The sequence below is a fragment of the Ictalurus furcatus genome, chromosome 23 (genome assembly GCF_023375685.1).
Source record: "Ictalurus furcatus strain D&B chromosome 23, Billie_1.0, whole genome shotgun sequence".
NCBI lineage: Eukaryota > Metazoa > Chordata > Actinopteri > Siluriformes > Ictaluridae > Ictalurus > Ictalurus furcatus.
Window position 1 is genome coordinate 1,973,778 of NC_071277.1, and position 20,758 is coordinate 1,994,535.

The 20,758-nt window shown below is 40.0% G+C and overlaps 1 protein-coding gene across 1 annotated transcript; it reads right to left on the bottom strand.

Annotated features, from left to right (window-relative positions):
• Positions 1 to 10,570: 10,570 nt before the first annotated feature.
• Positions 10,571 to 12,728, bottom strand: ccl32b.3 (chemokine (C-C motif) ligand 32b, duplicate 3). Its single transcript, XM_053611870.1, has 3 exons — positions 11,923 to 12,728; positions 11,639 to 11,756; positions 10,571 to 11,396 (listed from the first exon to the last, which is right to left on the bottom strand). Exons 1-3 carry the CDS (start codon positions 11,978 to 11,980, stop codon positions 11,216 to 11,218), a joined length of 357 nt encoding a protein of 118 aa, XP_053467845.1. The 5' UTR covers positions 11,981 to 12,728; the 3' UTR covers positions 10,571 to 11,215.
• Positions 12,729 to 20,758: the final 8,030 nt, after the last annotated feature.

The window sequence follows — 20,758 nt, forward strand, 5'->3', positions numbered from 1 at the left end:
CGCCCCCCCCCCCCCTTCCTATTTTCTGTTAGATTTTCTGTTAGACGCCTTTAAGGAGCAGCACAAAACCACAACAAAGTGCTTTGTGGCAGAACGCAAGCTGTCAGAGGCCACACTTTTGCTGGATTGACAGGATCCCAAGCCCTACCCACCAGAGGTGAACAGGAGTGTGGGAAGAGCTTGGCACACAATGCCGGGCTCCTGGAGGGCTGGAGGGGAGGGGCCTGAGGCCTCAGCTCTGTGGCAGATAGGCCAAGCTCTCCTTTTCCTCACTGATCCCAAGGGTCAGTAGTGAGGTCCTGCAGCACCATGGCTCTGGAGAATGGCACAGCCTACATGTAACCCCACACAGATGGCCCCATTCTGATCTGCCCAAAGACGCTTGGTGCTAGACATGGTTGGTTAGAAGGTTAGCCAAGTTCAGTCCAAGTTCAGCGTAGACATACATTTATTAAAGGGGCTCATTTTCTCCTCAAGGTCATTTCTATGCAAAAATAAGAATATGTCATATATGGGGCGTGGGGGGGGGGGGGGGGGTTAAACTAGTGGGAAAAAAAATAATTTTTTAAAATCATTTTCCACAGAGATTTATTTGTATTCTTATTGTTTATATAGGCTACGTAAACCATTATTCTGAATAATAATTATCCACTTTTGAATTTCATTTCTCCCTTAATATGTGATTCTTCCTCAGAGAAGTAGAAGTGGAATGGTTTCATATCAGTAATTTTCTGAAATACTGAACAGCCATTGGATAGAAAAAAAAACATTAAATAATATTAAATATGATATTAACATGATATTGATGTATGATATTAAGCTGTGAAACAGGGCAAACACAAAAAAATAACCCTTTTTTTTCACAATTTTACATATTTTAAATCAACCTCCTCTCATTTATGTGCTCAGACATGTAAAGTTAGCTTCACATCCAACATGAAGGATGCATGAACAACTGTAAAAAAAAATTTTTTTTTTAAATCCTGTTCTCCACATCATACATATCTCAAAAAATCAGACAGACATGTTCATCGGGACACAGAATCCCAGGGACAGTGTCTATGTTTATGGTGCTACCACAGGAATAATAATAAAAAAGAAAAACGTCACTGATTTCTCTGCCCTGAAGTGTGGAAATGGAACAAAGCAGATCACTCTGTGGCATTTCTGTTCCTATTCTTTCGAAATATTTGAAAACTCATTATCAAGCAGCTGTACTGACTAATTGAATCAATATCTAGTGATCAGATATCATGCATGTGCTCTGGGTATTGGCAAACAAACACAGTGGGATACTGTTTTGGCAATAAAGCAATTCCCTGTGAAGCATTTACTTAACTGAGTAAATATGCAGAATCCTTGTAAATATGATATTGTGTTACTCTAGGACTCTAGGGCACCCTCAATATAAGAAAACACACAGTGAAGACTGAGGCTTGTTTTATTGACATCCTTGCCGTTTATAATGTGGACATTGTAACGGTCTCTCCAGGGGTTCACCAGTGTCTGTTTGGCCACACGCACGAGGATTAACACTATTCTTTAACACAATTTGTTCTGACCCTTTCCACTCTCTCTACACCTCATGGGAGAAGAGAGAAAGTGCTTTAGCTATAGCAGACATTATTGACACCTCTTGTTTCCAAATGCAATCAAAAATCAAATCCCAATCCTATAGACTGCAGCCTAATCTCAGACACACAGATAGACCCTCTGCTCTTTTATTACACATGGCCTCAGTGATCCCAGTTAACCCCTTCACTTTTAAACACTAAAATCCTCTAAGCTAACTCTGCACAAATCTCCGACACACAGCTGGACCAATGCTTAAGACAGGGACTGGGGACAGTGATGGAGAACATAAGGACACAATCAGTGCTGATAATCCAAAAGTTATGATGTATGTCAGTCGGGTTCCAGCTGTAATTACTCTAATATGTTACTTACTTATCCTCTTCATCGCTTGTGGGACATAAGGCCATATTCTAATATGTTGCCTTACCTTAATACATTGCTTTTTATGGTGAGGGGGATACAAGTGTCTTCAGATACTGGTCACACACGAGGGCACTTCCCACAGCGTGAAGCTCACGCAACGTCTCTTTCCCTTCTCAGTGAACAGGGTTACACACATAACCCAGATGTTTTCCACCACAGGATAGTCTTCATAACAGAGGACTTTGTTCTTTCTGGTTTCTCAACCACATGGTATATTGTGGTTTTTGCCTTCTTAAATTCGTGAGAGAGATAAAAGAAGGGCTGATGAGGGAACAACATTAGCTGTTATAAGAGACGTTCCACCGCATAAATTATAACCTCACAGATGTTCTGCAGCATTAAGTGTAACTATAAACAGCTAAAATATATTGTGTGTGCAAAATATTTATCTATATTTTATTTTGTAGTGCTTTTACCCATCAAAGTGATAAAATGGGAGGTGTTGCTTATGGTGGTATTATGGTACTAATGCTGCTGTTGTAGATTACTCTGTGGCAAGTTAGCCTTCTTCAACTTGTACAATTTGACCATTCGTAGTTTAATTGATTGCTTCATGACTAATTTGCCACATTTCTAAATATACATAAACTGGTATCACAGAAGGATGGGGGTTGCTGCTTTTTATGGCCAACTAGCATCTCCTAGTGGCCATTTTTGCAGACACATTTAAGGAAAGGTTTATCGCATGTACAGTACTGATTATCTGACTGGGGTATTGATAGTCACTATTGAGCTCTCCATGTGACACACACACACACACACGCACACACACACACACACACAAAATCTGACTATACATACAGTGTATTTTCCGCATGGGTGTTCATTTGGTTTAAGAGCCATTCCACCGAACCAGTGACATTTGCCTGGTGTAACTCTTAAAAATGTAACTTAATTTTTTATATTTTTTCAACACTGGACCTAATAAAATGTCAACTAATTTATTTATTTGTTTTCTTCTCACAAAAGTGTTTATTTTAAAGAAATGGTTGATTGTATGTTTATCTAATTGATATTTGTTACTACAAAATCACTATATATACCCACAACGTGTATTCTGTTTTTAAATGCAAAGCCATTTTTTCATTTTAAAGGAGACCCAAACCTCAACTTTATCATTTTTTATATCAGGTAATTAATTAAGCTATTGGATAAATGATGGACATAACACAATTGAGAAAAGCAAGGGATTTAACTTTATTTTTTAGAGAAAAACAATTTAATAACAGGAATGAACACTGAGTAACAGGAATGTGTATCCGGAGTGTGTGTGTCCGTGAGTGTGTGTCCGTGAGTGTGCGTAGCTTGTGTGTGTGAGAGAGAGCTTTCTGAAGGAATGTGCTGTGTAGTTCATCACAGTGAAGAAGATGAATAGAGAAAGAAGGAGAAGGCCGAGAGAACAGAAATAGAGAGTGCGGCGGTTGTATCTCCTTCCCCGTCAGCATGTCATGGTGGGTGCTTCTGGCTCCTGGGTTCTCGCCATCTCCATCTACAAAACAAAAAAATGTTCAGTTGCAGAAACTACATCCAACAGTGTTTTAGCTAGAATTGCACTCAATACATGAAAACGAACTTGCCTGACCCTTTCTAAAAAGCCTTCTCTAGTTTGGCCTAGACTTCTCTCTCAATTTCCATGTGACGACCTGCGATTGGCCTTTGGGGTGGGATGATGCACACAATGTCCTCAAACAAGTACCAAAGTATATCTTTGTGGGCTGGCCAGAAAAACCTGTTGATCCCAATCTTTTGCATACAACGGACCTCATGTTTCACTTGTATCTGTGATGACACCAGGGTACAGATCACCATCGTACTTCAGCACACACCATTTTCCAACAACTTCAAGACTTTGCCACTGAACTTTTCTCATCGTGGGAGCCATGGGAGCTGTCTGTCGATTGCTGAACTTGAAATGCTTTGCATTAAAGCACCCACAGTTCAGATTTTGTGTTGTGCACAAGCAGCTGACGTCCCTGTGTATCAGTTCTCCATGGGCTAGGGACACTCCCTGATGGATCCTCATAATGGACGGAACTGGTGGCACATCATTGGGCACCTCTGAAACTGCTTTATTAACTGCTTCCTCGCTGACAAAAAACAACTTGATTTTTGTGCCTGTCTCTTGCAACACAGCAAACAACTCTTCAGCATCAGGAATGTCTCTTCTTTGGCTGACTAGACTGTCGGCCCTCCTCTCCAGGGCCCCTCCCGCACCATACTGGGCACCCTTCCCGTGGCTCGAATCAAAAAGTTTCACGACAGTGAATCCTCGCCTGAGCAGTTCAAAACAAGAAAAAATTACCTTGTTGTTCGTACTGAGTGCAAGGGCCATCGCTGTAAAAATGGATAGTGGAGACCGGATGTGCACTGGTGGCAAGACCTGCCAGATTGCCGGTGGGTCCTTTTTTTCTTGAAGGTGAGACTGTGCAGAAGGACATCGGGTGAGGGGTTGCATGCACATAAAGCACAAACCGTGTGCAGTGTTTCCTGCTGATGTGATGCTCTGAAGTGTACTACCTGTATTTCTGTGCAGTACTTGCAGAGGTCATTTTCAAAAAGTCAACAAAAGTCTACAGATTCCTTGGATTCCTATATAATTGAGAAGATTTCTGTTGCTACTACAAGATGTCACATAGTAATGCTTACTATTACACTGAACCCAACTCAACCTTCTTCTGTTTGTCCAGTGAGCCACCAGAGACCCAGAATGAGATGCACTGCTACAGAGAGAAAAACACTGGAAGGATTCTGGAACCCAATTATAATGAAATTACTTAGTTCTCTTAAATGGTTGTCTTGTCAATCAGTTATTGAAAAAAAAAATATTTTTAGTATTTAATGTGTTATAACCTCAGTTGATTCTTTGTCAACTCCGTCAGTTATTTGTCACCACCGTCGGTTGAATGTTTTTGTTCATTTTGAAATAAATATTTTATTCTTTGTTCAATTTATTGTGTTAATAATCAAAACACTAACTGAACTATACGATGTGAATTCTTGTTTGCCTAAGAACATTGGTTATAAACGCTTAATATTAAAAAGGAGGGTAGAGAATGAAGGATTTAGGAATTGGATTTTTCATGTGTGAAAACAGAAAAAATAATGTAGAGAATGTATTTTATCACTTAAGTCTTTTACGGTCCATCCCTATGGTTTTCAGTGGGGTTGAGGTCAGGCCAATCGAGTTCTTCCACACAAACTTTGCAAACCATGTCTTTATGGACCTCGCCTTGTGCTTTAATGCTAGACCATACGTTCTAGACAATTATGTGCATCCTACTTTGTGACAGCATTTTGGGAAGACCTACATATGGGTATGATGATCAAGTGTCCATATACTTTTGGCCATATAGTGTATTTCTAAGGCTCAGTAGCTCTCCGTGAACCACAGTGAGAGCCATTATCTCCAATTGGACAAATATTGGAACAGTGGTGAATGTTCCCAGAACTGGCCAGCCTACCATTGACAATTTATCCAGGAAGTCACAAAAGAGCCCATGATGTACATCTAAGGAACTGCAGGCTTTGCTCACCTCAGAAAAAGTCAGCGTTCATGATTCTACCATTAGAAAGAGGACAACCAAGGCCAACCAAGCTGTGGTGTTCAGTAAGTAATACTTACTGTATTAGCCTGCCAGCTTGATTCATGGTCTTGTGAAAGGCTAACACAGTGGCATTTGGCTTATTTAAATTTGGGTACAGAAAATATAACATCTTCTGATCACAGTATAGAAATCGTCCCTGTTTTCAGTGCATGGGTGACTTTCAAGGTAAAATCAAGTTAAAAACAAAGTCACTGACTACGTTTACATGGACAGCAGTGGTCTAATTATTGACCTTATTCTGAGTAAGACAATATTCTGATTAAGGTGTTTACATGAGTCGCTTTTAGAATATTCCTTTCATGTTCCCGTTTTACATGTTATAGAACATAGAGTGATTAACGGCACACGTCATTACGTCCCCACACCACGCCGTCCGACGTTCCCTCCAGAATTTCACGTATCGACATACAGTTCGTCTTCGTTATGGTACCGTATACAGTTTTGGGTGTTTTTATTTTTCATTTTTACGAACGCTTCAAGTGCAGTTAATTATTTGTCGTGCTGTACGTGCAAACAGACGACTGCTTGAAGCCGTGGGCTGCGTCCCAAACCACGTACTTACAGTCTATATAGTAGCTGAGATGCATGTATTTAACCTACCATATAGTAGGTAAGTACTCGGTTTGGGACACAGCCGTACTCTCTTGTTTGTTGTAAAACGGTTGAGAACTGCCATGTGTGATCGTGTCCTGTCGCAAAATGCACTATTAACACTCCCGCACGACGTTAATAGTGTGATTAAGGTGTTTACATGTCTGTAATACATGTTGATAATGCGGCTAAAACAGGAATATTCCACACGTCATAATTAACCCTTAAGGAAACCCTAAAGGTTCTTAACCTTTAAACTACTCTTGTTCATTTGAAGCAGATTTGATTAGGGATTGTTTTGTTATTAATATGTATCAGATGAGACATAATTTGATTAGCAAAACAACTGCATTGTGGGCAGACTGGGGAACTCCGCCACTGTACCATGAAGTTTCAAACCTGCACACTATGCACACTAAGGCAATAGGTCTCACACACTCACACAGAGCACACACAGACACATACTGAGAGAGAGAGAGACAGAGAGAGAGAGAGAGAGTGAGTGTGTGTGAGTGAGTGAGTGTGTGTGAGTGAGTGAGTGAGTGACATGTATAAGGAAACAATGAGCAAAATAAACCAGGTACTCTGAGTTTATCTGATACCATCTGTTGGCTATGAGCAGCACAGCAAACAGACACCACAGTGCGCTTCTCATCTCTTCACCTATACCGGACTGATCAGTGAAAATGTAGTAATCCTAATAAAGTGCTCAGTGAGTGTATATCTGTATTTATAGTGTATTAGGACACATTATATTTTCAATACAAATAATGTATTCATAATTGATTACATCCCTTTTGCATAGCTGATGAAGGGATGAAGGACTTTTTCTAACCTTTAGTATAGTATAGTTAAAACATGTATATGGACGTGGGGTGTAGTTGAGCGTTGGCTTTTTAATTGAGGGGGGGGGGGGGTTGCGTAGAAGGTGAGTGGTTTACACACCTGTGCGGAGTGCAGAATAACGAGTGGCAATGCATTATTATAATGAATATTAAATTATTTTTAATATACACAAAATAATTAAATAATAAGATACATTTTATTAATCCTCAAAATTAAACTCCGTTGTTCCCGAATAGCAGAATGTAAAGTATGATGTGCAGAACAGTTAAAAAGTCCTCATGATTACACAATCAAAAGTGTGTGCAGTGTATGAAGTAGAAAGTAACAAGCAAGTCTCTTAATTGAGATACTATATACTGATATTAAATATTTAAATTATTATTATTGAATTCAGTACTTCTAAATAATAATTACAGAGTAAAATTGTGACTAATGAGCCATATATAGCATTTGCAATCTATAGATAGTATTACATTAATGGATATACTGTGTATACTATCTATATGGAGTCACATTCAAGTGTTAGTTATGTGTTCCTAACAAAATTGCTAAATGTAAACAAAACAATTTGTATTTCATCATAAAAATATTACAACCTTCATTACAGATGTTGTGGTATTTTTTTAAAGGTCATGTATTAGACATAGGTTCGTTTAAGTGACATTGGAACATGACATACTTTGCAAATTCTGAGGACTACATATTATTTACAGTATACACAAAAAAAGACATAATAACACATAAAGAAATAAGTTGTACTAGATTACAAACAGTCTATTTTATCCAACTAAGTCTAGGCCAACCAGACCTACTAGTTTAGTCCAATGTTATAGTAGTCTTTAGCTGAACAACCATTAGTATAAGCCTTATGAGTGGTATAGGGGTTGTTCTGTGGAATGGTCACCTCACAAGAGTCTTTTCCCTTCATCACAACATTTTTAATAACCCACTCTGCCTTTAGATCATAACAGAGTTTCCGGCCTTTATGGGTCTGGATACTGTAACACAAGAAATCAACAAGAAAAACACTAACAAATGATCAATTTAAATGATTCCTTTAACATGCAAAATTTAAGAAGCAGCAACAGTCTAAAAATGTGCAGCCCTGGTGTATACAACCCAACGATCAAAAATTGATAAAATCCCGACGGACAGTTTTTTTCACAGTAAAGGCCGTAAAGATTGTAAAGTGTGTACATGTACATGAATAGTGTAAAGAAACTCTCATATAGTGTATTTGAATACTCACATGATTGCATCAAAGAGGCAAAGTCCTGAACGCTGGACTTTACAATCGGCAACATTTTTCACAGGCAGTCCTTTATGTTGAGTTTTTTTCAAGCAGCAAAAGCCGGGCCAACTCACTGCTACAGGAAACACATATTTTAAATGTTACTTCACAAATGGAATCTTTTCTGTTAGCAAAACAGCAACGGTGTAGCGGGTCTCATACTTGGCCTTTATATATTTCACATACAGTAAAATATTAAGATAGTATCTGCTGAGATGAAGTGAGATACAACAACAGTTCTGACTTACTTTCTCTGGCACAGAGGCAGAACACCATGCAGAAGAAGAGAGGATAGAGCAGGTTCATTGTGAAGTTGAATGCTGACTGGAGAGGTTCTGGCTAACACTAAAGATTACACACCTTATAGCTCACTTTCATCTTCCCCTACACGCTCAGCCCCCAAGCCACAATTTGGTCGGAGAAAGCACAGGGGCGTGTATACAACTGTCGTGTAAAGAGCACAAGAAATCTGACACATTGTGACACTCTTACATGCAGCTGAAAGGAAAATATGACTTAGGTGTCATTTACCATTATTGACCACAATAGCCATTAGTAATGGGGGAAATATTTACTGACCAATCATACCCACAGTTCTGTGGACTGTAGAATATGATCGCTGGAAAGTTCCAGAAACATTATTGTGGGTATATTGTCTCCTGCATGTGTGTGTGTGTGTGTGTGTATGTGTGTGTGTGTGTATAAATCTATATATTTAACAACTCCTAATTAACAAGCAAAGAAATAACAAGGTTTTACTTCTGAATTTTCTAATTCAGGGCATGGCAAAATCCCATAATTGACAGATCCTCTCAATTCTACTCTCTACCAGAAAATCCTGAAAATAATGTTTGTCATCAGTCCATCATCTGACGCTCAAGTACAGTTGGGTTAACAATCCAATGCACCTCTGAATGGCTCAAGTCCATCTCTGAATGGCTCAAAAGAAACCAAATTAAGGTTGTAGTTTAGTCAAAGGCTGCGTCTGAAATCGCGTACTGCCCTACTATACAGTAGGCGAGAAGCAGTATGCCAGAGGGGTAGTATGTCTGAATTGTCAGCAGGCGAGAAAGAGTAGGCGATAAATACCCTGATGGTGTACTGCTTCCGGTGAGATTTTGGAGGAATTGGGGAAAACAGTGCGTCGGCTCTTTTTAAGAATCAAACCTTGGTTAAACAGGACTTGTTTGACAAGACCAGAATTTTTTTTTTTTTACTTCTTGAAGGTTTAAACAAGAAAACAGTTGTCACAGCATTTAAAACCTTTTTGTGTTCTTTATCATGCCTTAGCTGGCCAAGCTAATGGCAACGAATTTACCTCAGCCTGTTAACACTGCCCACATTAAATTGCTAATTCAGTTAACTTTCCTGATATGCATGTTGCCATTAGTATGGTTGCTTTATTCTGGTGATCCCTTTAAGATTTTTGTGTTTATGATGACATTGAAGGTCACATGTCAATGCGAACATGGTGGATGTAGTATGTCCAAGATTGTATTCATAAGGAAACCCTAAAGGTTCTTAACCTTTAAACTACTCTTGTTCATTTGAAGCAGATCTGATTAGGGATTGTTTTGTTATTAATGTGTATCAGGTGAGACATAATTTGATTAGCAAAACAAGTGTATTGTGGGTAGACTTGGGAACTCCGCCACTGTACCATGAAGTTTCAAACCTGCACACTAAGGCAATAGGTCTCACACACTCACACAGAGCACACACAGAGAGAGAGAGAGAGAGAGAGAGGGTGAGAGAGTGAGTCACATGTATAAGGAAACAATGAGCAAAATAAACCAGGTACTCTGAGTTTATCTGATACCATCTGTTGGCTATGAGCAGCACAGCAAACAGACACCACAGTGCGCTTCTCATCTCTTCACCTATACCGGACTGATCAGTGAAAATGTAGTAATCCTAATAAAGTGCTCAGTGAGTGTATATCTGTATTTATAGTGTATTAGGACACATTATATTTTCAATACAAATAATGTATTCGTAATTGATTACATCCCTTTTGCATAGCTGATGAAGGACTTTTTCTAACCTTTAGTATAGTATAGTTAAAACATGTATATGGACGTGGGGTGTAGTTGAGCGCTGGCTTTTTAATTGAGGGGGGGGGTTGCGTAGAAGGTGACTGGTTTACACAACTGTGTGGAGTGCAGAATAACGAGTGGCAATGCATTATTATAATGAATATTGAATTATTTTTAATATACACAAAATAATTAAATAATAAGATACATTTTATTAATCCTCAAAATTAAACTCCGTTGTTCCCGAATAGCAGAATGTAAAGTATGATGTGCAGAACAGTTAAAAAGTCATCATGATTACACAATCAAAAGTGTGTGCAATATATGAAGTAGAAAGTAACAAGTAAGTCTTGAAATAGTAACAAGTCTCTTAACTGAGATTCTACATACTGATATTAAATATTTAAATTATTATTATTGAATTCAGTACTTCTAAATAATAATTACAGAGTAAAATTGTGACTAATGTACTATATATAGCATTTGCAATCTATAGATAGTATTACATTAATGGATATACTGTGTATACTATCTATATGGAGTCACATTCAAGTGTTAGTTATGTGTTCCTAACAAAATTGCTAAATGTATTCAAAATAATTTGTATTTCATCATAAAAATATTACAACCTTCATTACAGATGTTGTGGTATTTTTTTAAAGGTCATGTATTAGACATAGGTTCGTTTAAGTGACATTGGTACATGACATACTTTGCAAATTCTGAGGACTACATATTATTTACAGTATACACAAAAAAGACATAATAACACATAAAGAAATAAGTTGTACTAGATTACAAACAGTCTATATTATCCAACTAAGTCTAGGCCAACCAGACCTACTAGTTTAGTCCAATGTTATAGTAGTCTTAACTGAAGAACCATTAGTATAAGCCTTATGAGTGGTATAGGGGTTGTTCTGTGGAATGGTCACCTCACAAGAGTCTTTTCCGTTCATCACAACATTTTTAATAACCCACTCTGCCTTTAGATCATAACAGAGTTTCCGTCCTTTATGGGTCTTGATCCTGTAACACAAGAATTCAACAAGAAAAACACAAACAAATGATCAATTTAAATGATTCCTTTAACATGTAAAATTTAAGAAAAATGTGCAGCCCTGGTGTATACAACCCAACGATCAAAAATTGATCAAATCCCGACGGACAGTTTTTTTCAGAGTAAAGGCCGTAAAGATTGTAAAGTGTGTACATGTACATGTACATGAATAGTGTAAAGAAACTCTCATATAGTGTATTTGAATACTCACATGATTGCATCAAAGGGGCAAAGTCCTGAACGCTGGACTTTACAATCGGCAACATTTTTCACAGGCAGTCCTTTATGTTGAGTTTTTTTCAAGCAGCAAAAGCTGGGCCAACTCACTGCTACAGGAAACACATATTTTAAATGTTACTTCACAAACGGAATCTTTTCTGTTAGCAAAACAGCAATGGTGTAGCAGGTCTCTGAATTAATATATTTCACATACAGTAAAATATTAAGATAGTATCTGCTGAGATGAAGTGAGATACAGCAACAGTGCTGACTTACTTTCTCTGGCACAGAGGCAGAACACCATGCAGAAGAAGAGTGGATAGAGCAGGTTCATTGTGAAGTTGAATGCTGACTGGAGAGGTTCTGGCTAACACTAAAGATTACACACCTTATAACTCACTTTCATTTCCATCTCCCCCTACACACTCAGCCCCCAAGCCACAATTTGGTCGGAGAAAGCACAGGGGCGTGTATACAACTGTCGTGTAACAACACAAGAAGTCTGACACATTGTGACACTCTTACATGCAGCTGAAAGGAAAATATGACTTAAGTGTCATTTACCATTATTGACCACAATAGCCATTAGTAATGGGGGAAATATTTACTGACCAATCATACCCACAGTTCTGTGGACTGTAGAATATGATCGCTGGAAAGTTCCAGAAACATTATTGCGGGTATATTGTTTCCTGCAGGTGTGTATATATTTTATATCTAGACTATAATAAAGTATATAAATTCTAATACCCAGACTAAACCTTCTTTAACAACTCCTAATTAACAAGCAAAGAAACAACAAGGTTTTACTTCTGAGTTTCCTAATTCATTCTCAGAATGAACTACACTATGTATACAGTCTTGGGAAGTAAGTACACCCGCCTTCAATTCTATATTTTTATTTATCAGGGCCTAAATAACAATTACATGGTCCTCACCAGCTTTTATAAACAAACAAATAACCTAAGGTGACAACAAGTACAAAAAACAACAGATTTCAATATGTAGTCATTTTCCCCAAAAAGTAAACCAAAATTCAGCTGGGGAAAAATAAGTACACCCTATAATTCAGTAACATGTAGAACCACCTTTAACAACAATAACTTGAAGCAAGCACCTGTCAATGTCAAGCAAGATTTAAGAGGTGCATCACATCCACGTTCCCCCAGACCTATCTGAGAGGGCCAGACTAAAGCGGGTACCCCAGAAACAGCTGCTTCCTTGACCTCCAGGCATCATGGAGCCAGCCCATGTTAATCCCATTGGGCCCAGCACTTTCATCATGCTTGCTCCACAACCTGATCCCACATTCAGCGTGTTTGTAATCCCTGACCCTCAGCCACCACCACTCCCCAGCCCAGCAGCACTTCACACCATTCTGCGATGCTCACATCAACCCAGCAGTGTTCCTCCAGCTTCTGCATCCCACATTTTGTATGTAAATATAATGTATAAATAGTGTTAGTATTTTTGTTTGTTTTGTTTATAGTCTTATATACTCATACCTTAATAATATTTTATAATAATTCATCACTTGTGTTTATTGTTATGATGTGTGTTATGAAGCTGTACTATAAAGGCGCCATGAAAACTATACTCCAAGGTGATTTGGGCTCATTTTGCACCCACAGGACCTAGGGAACTTGCAAACTCCCCCTCTTTTACTCCTTTCCTTAAACATTCTAGTGGAGAGCTTTAGTGTCACGCTGACCAAATGTATTAACTCTGCTGCCCCCTTAAAAAGGAAAACTGTCTCTGGGATAATTAAAGCTGCCCCTTGGAGAATACCTCCATTGTGAAGCTAAAAAGAGACTGCAGAAGAGCAGAAGGGCAATGGAAGCACACAGAGCTTATGGTTCGCCAAGCTATCTATAAAAACAACTTAATAACGAAATGAGATCTGTTACAAAATCGTCTGGGTTACACATGTAACCCTGTTCCCTGAGAAGGGAACGAGACGTTGCGTTAACTGAACGCTGTGGGAAGCACCCTCGCTCGTGACCGGTATCTGAAGCTTGTGTAACATCATGCTTATTTATAGGCTGCCGTGATCAGGTGACATGGCAACTAAGCACATCGCGTGATATATAAACGACTTCTGTGAACCGCACCGTCAGCCTCTATTATCTGAAATGAAGACGCAATTCACAGGCATGTCCCAGTATGACAAAGCTACGCAACATCTCATTCCCTTCTCATGGAACAGGGTTACATGCATAACCCAGACATTCCCTTTCAAAGGGAACTCCACGTTGTGTTAGCTGAACGCTGTGGGAACGAGAATACCCACTCAGTCATACTGATGGTATGGCCTGATCAAAAATATCCGAGCAAGACACTCGACCTCAAGAACTTCCTGTGACTGGCCAATATTTCTATGAGGAAATATGCACCTTTTTGATCTATCATCAAAAACCAGTTCTCAAACTGAATCTGTGGAACGAAAAGTTTGGGCGTCAGCATCTTGAACCTGTATGTCCGAAGAGTACAGTTCAGATGACGCAGATCTAAAACTGACCGCATACTCCTCTTTTTTGCAGACCAGGAAATAACAGCTGTAAAAACCTCCCACCTTCAGGGAACAGGGTACATGATCTATGGCCCCTTTGTCCAACAGAGATCTTACTTCCTTCACTAACATTGGGCTCTAATCTGTGCTGATTACTGTGGTGAGCACATTTATGAACTGGGGGTGGTCGAGCTCTGAACTGGACCCGGTAACCCTTTTCTATGGTAAACAGAACCCATGGAGACACATTTGGCAGTAGTTTCCATGCTGTCAGATGGTCTTTTAGTGATGTAAACTTTTCCACATTCTCTTGGAGGGAAAGCATCAGATTTTCGTTGCCCTGTGACAGCTCGCTGACCAGAGAACACTGAAAACTTGGGACAGCCTTGGGTAGGTGAGGTCCTACAGTAATACTGGGGGCAACCTGCCCTAACAACCTCATGTCCCCTGATACATCCCTCCACGGTCCCTCAGGACCACTCCTTCTTTGTCTGCTTGGCCTTTATGACCATTCTCAGATCAGGCTGTGGCTGCCCGGTTCACCTGGCTGTCTGCGGGGGGTGGTAGGCTGCTGTACTTGCCGTCTGTGCCTCTCTCGCACTTGCGCTGGCCCAGTGAACTCGACACAACAGGGGAAGAACTGGCTGAATGCCGCTGTATGTCGCGCTCACTCAGCAGGTCTGCTTGGTAGGCCTACAACACTGTCATTGTCTATAGGGACCCACAGGCAAGACCCACTACTGCATAGGCCTTGCCCACCAACGCCACAGTGGCCATACATGGCTTGGATGGCAAAGCCGGCCCCCCTAAATTACCTGCCGTTGATGGAGAGACGTAGCTCGCAAGCGCCTCCTCCACCTTCAGCATAGCTAAATAGCCATGCTGTTCATTCCCCATGATGGCTGAATAATCCAACTTCGCTGGGTTATAAATACGGCTTATGCATGGTGTTACACCACAGCCAGCAGAGGGCGCTGTGGCACGGCTCCGGACTGGTCACATGACTGTTTTCTTTTCATTCGCTTTCTGCCTGAGTTCTAGTTTCTGTTTTGAGGTTGTGCTTGATTTAACCCAGGTGTATTTGGTTTAGATTATGTTGGGTATTTAAACCCCTCAGGTCTATGCGCACATTGCGCGATATTATTTGTAGTTAGAATACCTGTGTGAGAAGGATCAGTCTGAACGGTGTAGCATCTATGTTTAGCATGCTAAGCGGTCTTTGTTTTCATGTCCTGTTTTCTGCCTCGACTCTAGTCCCATGTTTTCTCATTAACTCTGGATAGACCGCGTTCCCGTGTTTGTTTGTATGTGTCATTGATTTATTAATAAAGACAGTGCTCCTGCACTTACTTCCTGTCTCTCCCTCTGTTTCGTAACAGAATATCGCACCCACAATGGAAGTAGCAGGAGAGCCCGGAGTCCGAAAATTTCTTTATTTTTGGAACTTCCCGACAAGGGAGGAGTACTACGCCTGGCAGCGCAAGCAGCAGGAGGCACACCAAGCTGCGCTATGGAGGCAGCAGGAGGAGCTGCGGTTTAAGCAGCGGATGGAAGAAGTAGACCGGTTGCTCCGTGGCGTGGAGGAAGCGCTTCGCCCCCGTCTCTTGGAGCGGAACAACACTCCACCTTGCTGCCCTGAGGGAGCTCCAGTCACGCTGCCTAGTCTGGAGCGGAAGGCTAGCCCAGAACTTTTTTTGGGGGGGGCAAGGGTGACAGCAGAGCGACAGCATGAGGCCTACTGGGAGGCCTCAGCTGTGGGGCTCCTGCCTGAGGTCAACATGGCGACCTCAGAGCTACAGCTTGAGGCCTACGGGGAGGTCTCGACTGTGGAGCTCATGCACGCGGAGGAGGCCGTCCCGCTGCCCTGCCCGGCCGAGGAGGCCGTCCCGCTGCCCTGCCCGGCCGAAGAGGCCGCCCAGCCCTCCAGTCCCCCTGGGGACGCCGCCCAGCCCTCCAGTCCCGCCGGGGACGCCGCCCAGCCCGCCCTGCCCGGCCAAAGATGCCGCCCAGCTCTCCAGTCCCGCCGGGGGCGGCGCCCAGGGTTCCAGTGCTGCCGGGGGCGGCGCCCAGCATTCCAGAGCTGGCGCCCAGCGTTCCAGAGCCACCGGGGGCGGCGCCCAGCGTCCCTTCCTGTCTCTCCCTCTGTTTCGTAACACATGGTTTTCCCACAGAAGCCTGATATTTTGTCATGCACTTCTGGAAGACAGGGGAGTTTCTGCAGTGTGAGGGATTTACTTTCACTGGGGAGAAAAAAGCTCATCCAGCCTTAGTATTCACTTCAAACAGCTCTTTATATGCTGCTCTCAGTTTTTAGCACACCCTTCTAGCTCCTCGTAGTCGGAGAGGAATTTGTGTGTGTGTGTGTGTGTGTTTTTGGGTTTTTCTTGGCTTTTCCATAGCGGAAGGAGGAGTTGCGATGCGAGCTCCAAAATCCAGTGTAGAGCCGGATCCAGAAGACAGAGCAATAGATAGAGCAGCACTCTTCTCCGGCGCTCTTTCAGATCCAGACGAGATCCACAGGACTTGAGCCAGCTGGCTGCCTTGGCAGCGGCCAGCCCAGATCCACGAGGCTCTGAAATCCAAGAGTCACAAGCAGAGCTGCCTAATCGTAAGGCGTTCACAATGTGCACAGTCAGGCCTCTCAAGCGCTGCCCTGGCGTGCTCCGGCCCTAGACACTTAACACAGAAAGTGTGTCCATCCTCCCCGTGATGAAACGGGAGCAAGGCATAACACACTTTCTGAATTCTCAGGAAGGGACAGAACAGAAAAGAGATTTTTCTTTTTTTAAAAAAAAAAGATAGAGAGGAAATTAAGAGTCTTTTGTGAGCATTACACAAATGCATTAGCTGGAACAGTTAATCAGTATAACATCTCCTTCCATCAGACATGAAACAGATGATATCTCTCATTTGCACCCAATGCCCCCAAGTTGATTAGCACCATTGTGAATTGCATAGACAGCATAAACTTGTGAATGTCACAGAACTTTCTGCAGCTAAATAAAGATAAGAGAGATACTTCTTATCGGAAATGACGCACAGAGAAAGTTAACTATATCTAGACTCCTTGTCTCTCAAGGCTAATGATTGCATCAAGAACTTAGCGATCATGTTTGACTGTGATCTCAGTTTAAAAAAACAAAAAAACAAAAAAAACCATATTAGCACTGTTTGTAAAACAGAGTATCATCACCTTCGTAACTTCTCTAAAGTACGTGATATTCTCTCCGCCATAGATAGTGATCTATACTTACTATAATCTTGCAAAGGCTTTTTGCTGTAATGCCTCGCATTCAGGTCAAATTTGTGAAATTTTGGGGTTCTTGGAGACTTTTTGCATCAGATGGTCTGCTCTTGTGCTGATTCAGCTGAGATAGCCAGTCCTGGCCAAATTGGCAGTCATTTGAAGTCTGCGCCAGTTGTAGATTATTTTCCTTAAAGTGGACTGACATCTTTTGAAATAATTGGGGATCTTTTTAAATCCATTGCCAAGCTCATAATCATCTACAACCTTTTTTTTTCTGAAGGCCTTACGGAACTCTTATATCTTGGCATGATGACACCACACATCTCAATAGCAACGGGAACACCAGACACTAGATGTGAAAGGTTTAAATAAGACAGGTTCCACCTGCACTCCCTAAGCAGGTTTGAATCACCTGAATCTCAGAATTTCTTAGTAGTTGGTATGTCCAATTTTTTGCTTTAATAATAGTGTGCACTCGAGCTGACGCCGACTCCACATGATCGTTATTAGATCAAATCCACTGGCATGTAATCTGAACATTTGCTTTAATCTAAGGAATGAGATTCACGGTGAATGGAGTTAACATAGCTTAAATTTAAATAGTGTCCTACAAATTGTGCAATTGTGCAACATCTTGAATATTGAATCTTCAGGATGTTGCACATTTCCTTTTTATTTGTAATAGAATTTTCTCAATTCTAAAACTTTTTTATTTCTATTTTAATTATCTATCTATCTATCTATCTATTGAAAAAATAACGCTATGAAAAACATAGTGTGTGCTCACAACAAAAAATTCTGTTTATTTAATGAAAAAACAGAAATCATATTAATGCAAACAGTTACAAAGTTTGGTTTTTTTTAAATGTTACATATCATCGAATCATTGTAACATTACTTTTTGAAGTATAATGTCAAATTGGAATATACATTTCCATACATCTGGCTAAGGAGCTAGAGCTTTTAACAAGTCAAACTGTCTAGTCAAATAAATATTGACAAACATTCCTGACATCAGGAAAGGCCTGAGATGAACAAGTGCATTAAGAACAAGTGGCTGACACTCTGTGTCTTAGATGGTGCTGCTAATGGCAAAAGTTCTCCATCAGTTTTTATCTGGGAGATTGTCTCTTTGATGGCATTGCAGATTGCAGCAGTAAATGAGGAGAGCTTCTCCCCATACTCATTCATGGTGTCAATGACCTCAGGAGTAGCTCATTTCAGTTCATTAATATGATCTTTTGCATTAATGTTTTTTCATTATTTTATTAAAATTCATTATTGTTCAGTAGTAACATTTATCAATAAACAATTTACCAGTACACTGGCGAAATCAACTTATTGGACATTTTCAATCAGTATAAACAAATGAATTATTTTATCACCGCAGGTCTGTTATAAGATTCGAGACAGCGTGGATTGAGCCGAGGAGCATTCCAGCATGGAGTGGACTCGGTCCTTGAAAAGTACATAAATTATGTTGTTTTCTATTTAAAATTTTTGCTTGTAGTGTGGAAATGTCTTTTTTTTTTTTTTTTGCAGATAGAATGAAACTATATTTTTCCACATGCAGCATAGAAGTAATTTTTCAACATGTAGCATGGCAGTAATGAAGGTATGCAAATTCCTGGGCCTAGTCATTTACTGTGGCCTAATAAAGCCATCAAGAGTTTGAGATTTGTAGAGAAAGAATACGCTACATAATTTTGCATTCCCAACCTCTGTCCTGGCATTCTACAGAGTTGAGGCAATATTCTGGATCCTGTACAAGAGCAAAGTCAAAGATGATGAGCAGAATGACCGGCTAAAAGGCACCACTTGCTATGATTGGCTCTTTTATGTGAAGCCCATCAGGAAACAGCTCTTATTGACATGCAGGGTATACTACCAGCCTCACTAGAACCCGGCCATTGTTGAAAGAATGGTAGCCACAAGGTCTAGAATTGTGGAATTTGGGAGTTATGAAGCCATAAGCCTCAGCTGGGAAAAAACACCGTGTACTTCCTTCAAACGAAGATGTACAGCAAGACTATTTACAAATGCAGGTCTTGTGATGTGTTCCTGTGTACTATAGTGGACCATCTTTGTTTCACTGAGTTGGGATAATGTCAAGGACAGCCAAGCTCAGTGATGCACACTAGACTCTGACGCTTAATTTTCTATTCGTGTTTTTTGCACTTTAGTTCATGTTATGCATATACTCATTTTGCACTTTGTCTCCTAAAATCATACGTCATAGGAGGTGGAAACAGCACCTTCTGCATGCCTATATTAGATATGTGACAGTGCTAACAGGGCTATGGTGCTGATTTCAGTAAAGGCTAAATGAGATGAGTAAGTTTCAAACTTTTTATTTGTGAAATTTCACACTTTGTAGCTAAGACTTTCATGCTTTTCCAATTTGTGCTATTTGGATATATATTTTTGTGTGTGTGTGTGTGTGTGTATTTTGTTGGTGGTTTGTGCCATGTGGACATGTTCTATTTGTGTAATAAGCGCATCTTCTTCTTTCACTTTACTTAACGTCGTCCATTATGCATTTATAAAGGTTAGCAATTGTATTATAACACAATAAGTATTTATAAGGCAGCACAACATGACTATCAACAACAATATAAAATAATTCACTTATTGGACCTAGAAATAAATCTGCATTACCAATAAGTCATTATAACTATAATATAACAACATTATAATACTGCAGGCCGCCTTTTTATGAATACATGAATGTATAAGACTGACTGATTAATACTTATAAATTGGTGTATAATGCATTATGAGCATGGGCACTGAAAAAGCAAGCGTATCCCTTATAAGTAATGATAACAATGATATAAATGTAGCTATAACTGTTATTATAATGTATATACCTATATAAGTATAGGTCTTTATGTGTCATTATAAATGTGTTTATAGCACAGTAATACATGCTTATAAATGGGGTTATAATTCACTATAAGCATGGGCTTCATAGAAAGTGTTACCAATGTTGTTGTTTTTTTGGGTTTTTTTTTCTTGCTGAGGCTGTTCTGTATCAAGACAAATACATATATTTTAATATATCTCAAATGTAATCCTAAAAAAAAAAAATTGATAAATGCAAACTGTAAATAATGCAAATGGTAGAAATCCCCTACAGCGTAGACCAAGCCCAGCGTGTGCTCAATATGAAGATGTATTTAATCAAGGAAAAAGACAACTTTCATTAAGGATCTAAGAGCATTTATTAGACATAGGTAAATTCAACTGGCTTCATTACATTATATATATATATATATATATATATATATATATATATATATATATATATATATATATATTGCACATACTGAGTATGTTCTGTTTGTAATATAGAC

Excerpts from the sequence above, each read along its gene's own strand:
- ccl32b.3 (XM_053611870.1), bottom strand. The coding sequence starts at position 11,980 with ATGAACCTGCTCTATCCACTCTTCTTCTGCATGGTGTTCTGCCTCTGT. Across the intron at positions 11,757-11,922 it reads CTGCCTCTGTGCCAGAGAAA|CAGTGAGTTGGCCCAGCTTT; the intron begins GTAAGTCAGCAC and ends TGTTTCCTGTAG. Across the intron at positions 11,397-11,638 it reads TGCCCCTTTGATGCAATCAT|GATCAAGACCCATAAAGGAC; the intron begins GTGAGTATTCAA and ends CTTGTGTTACAG.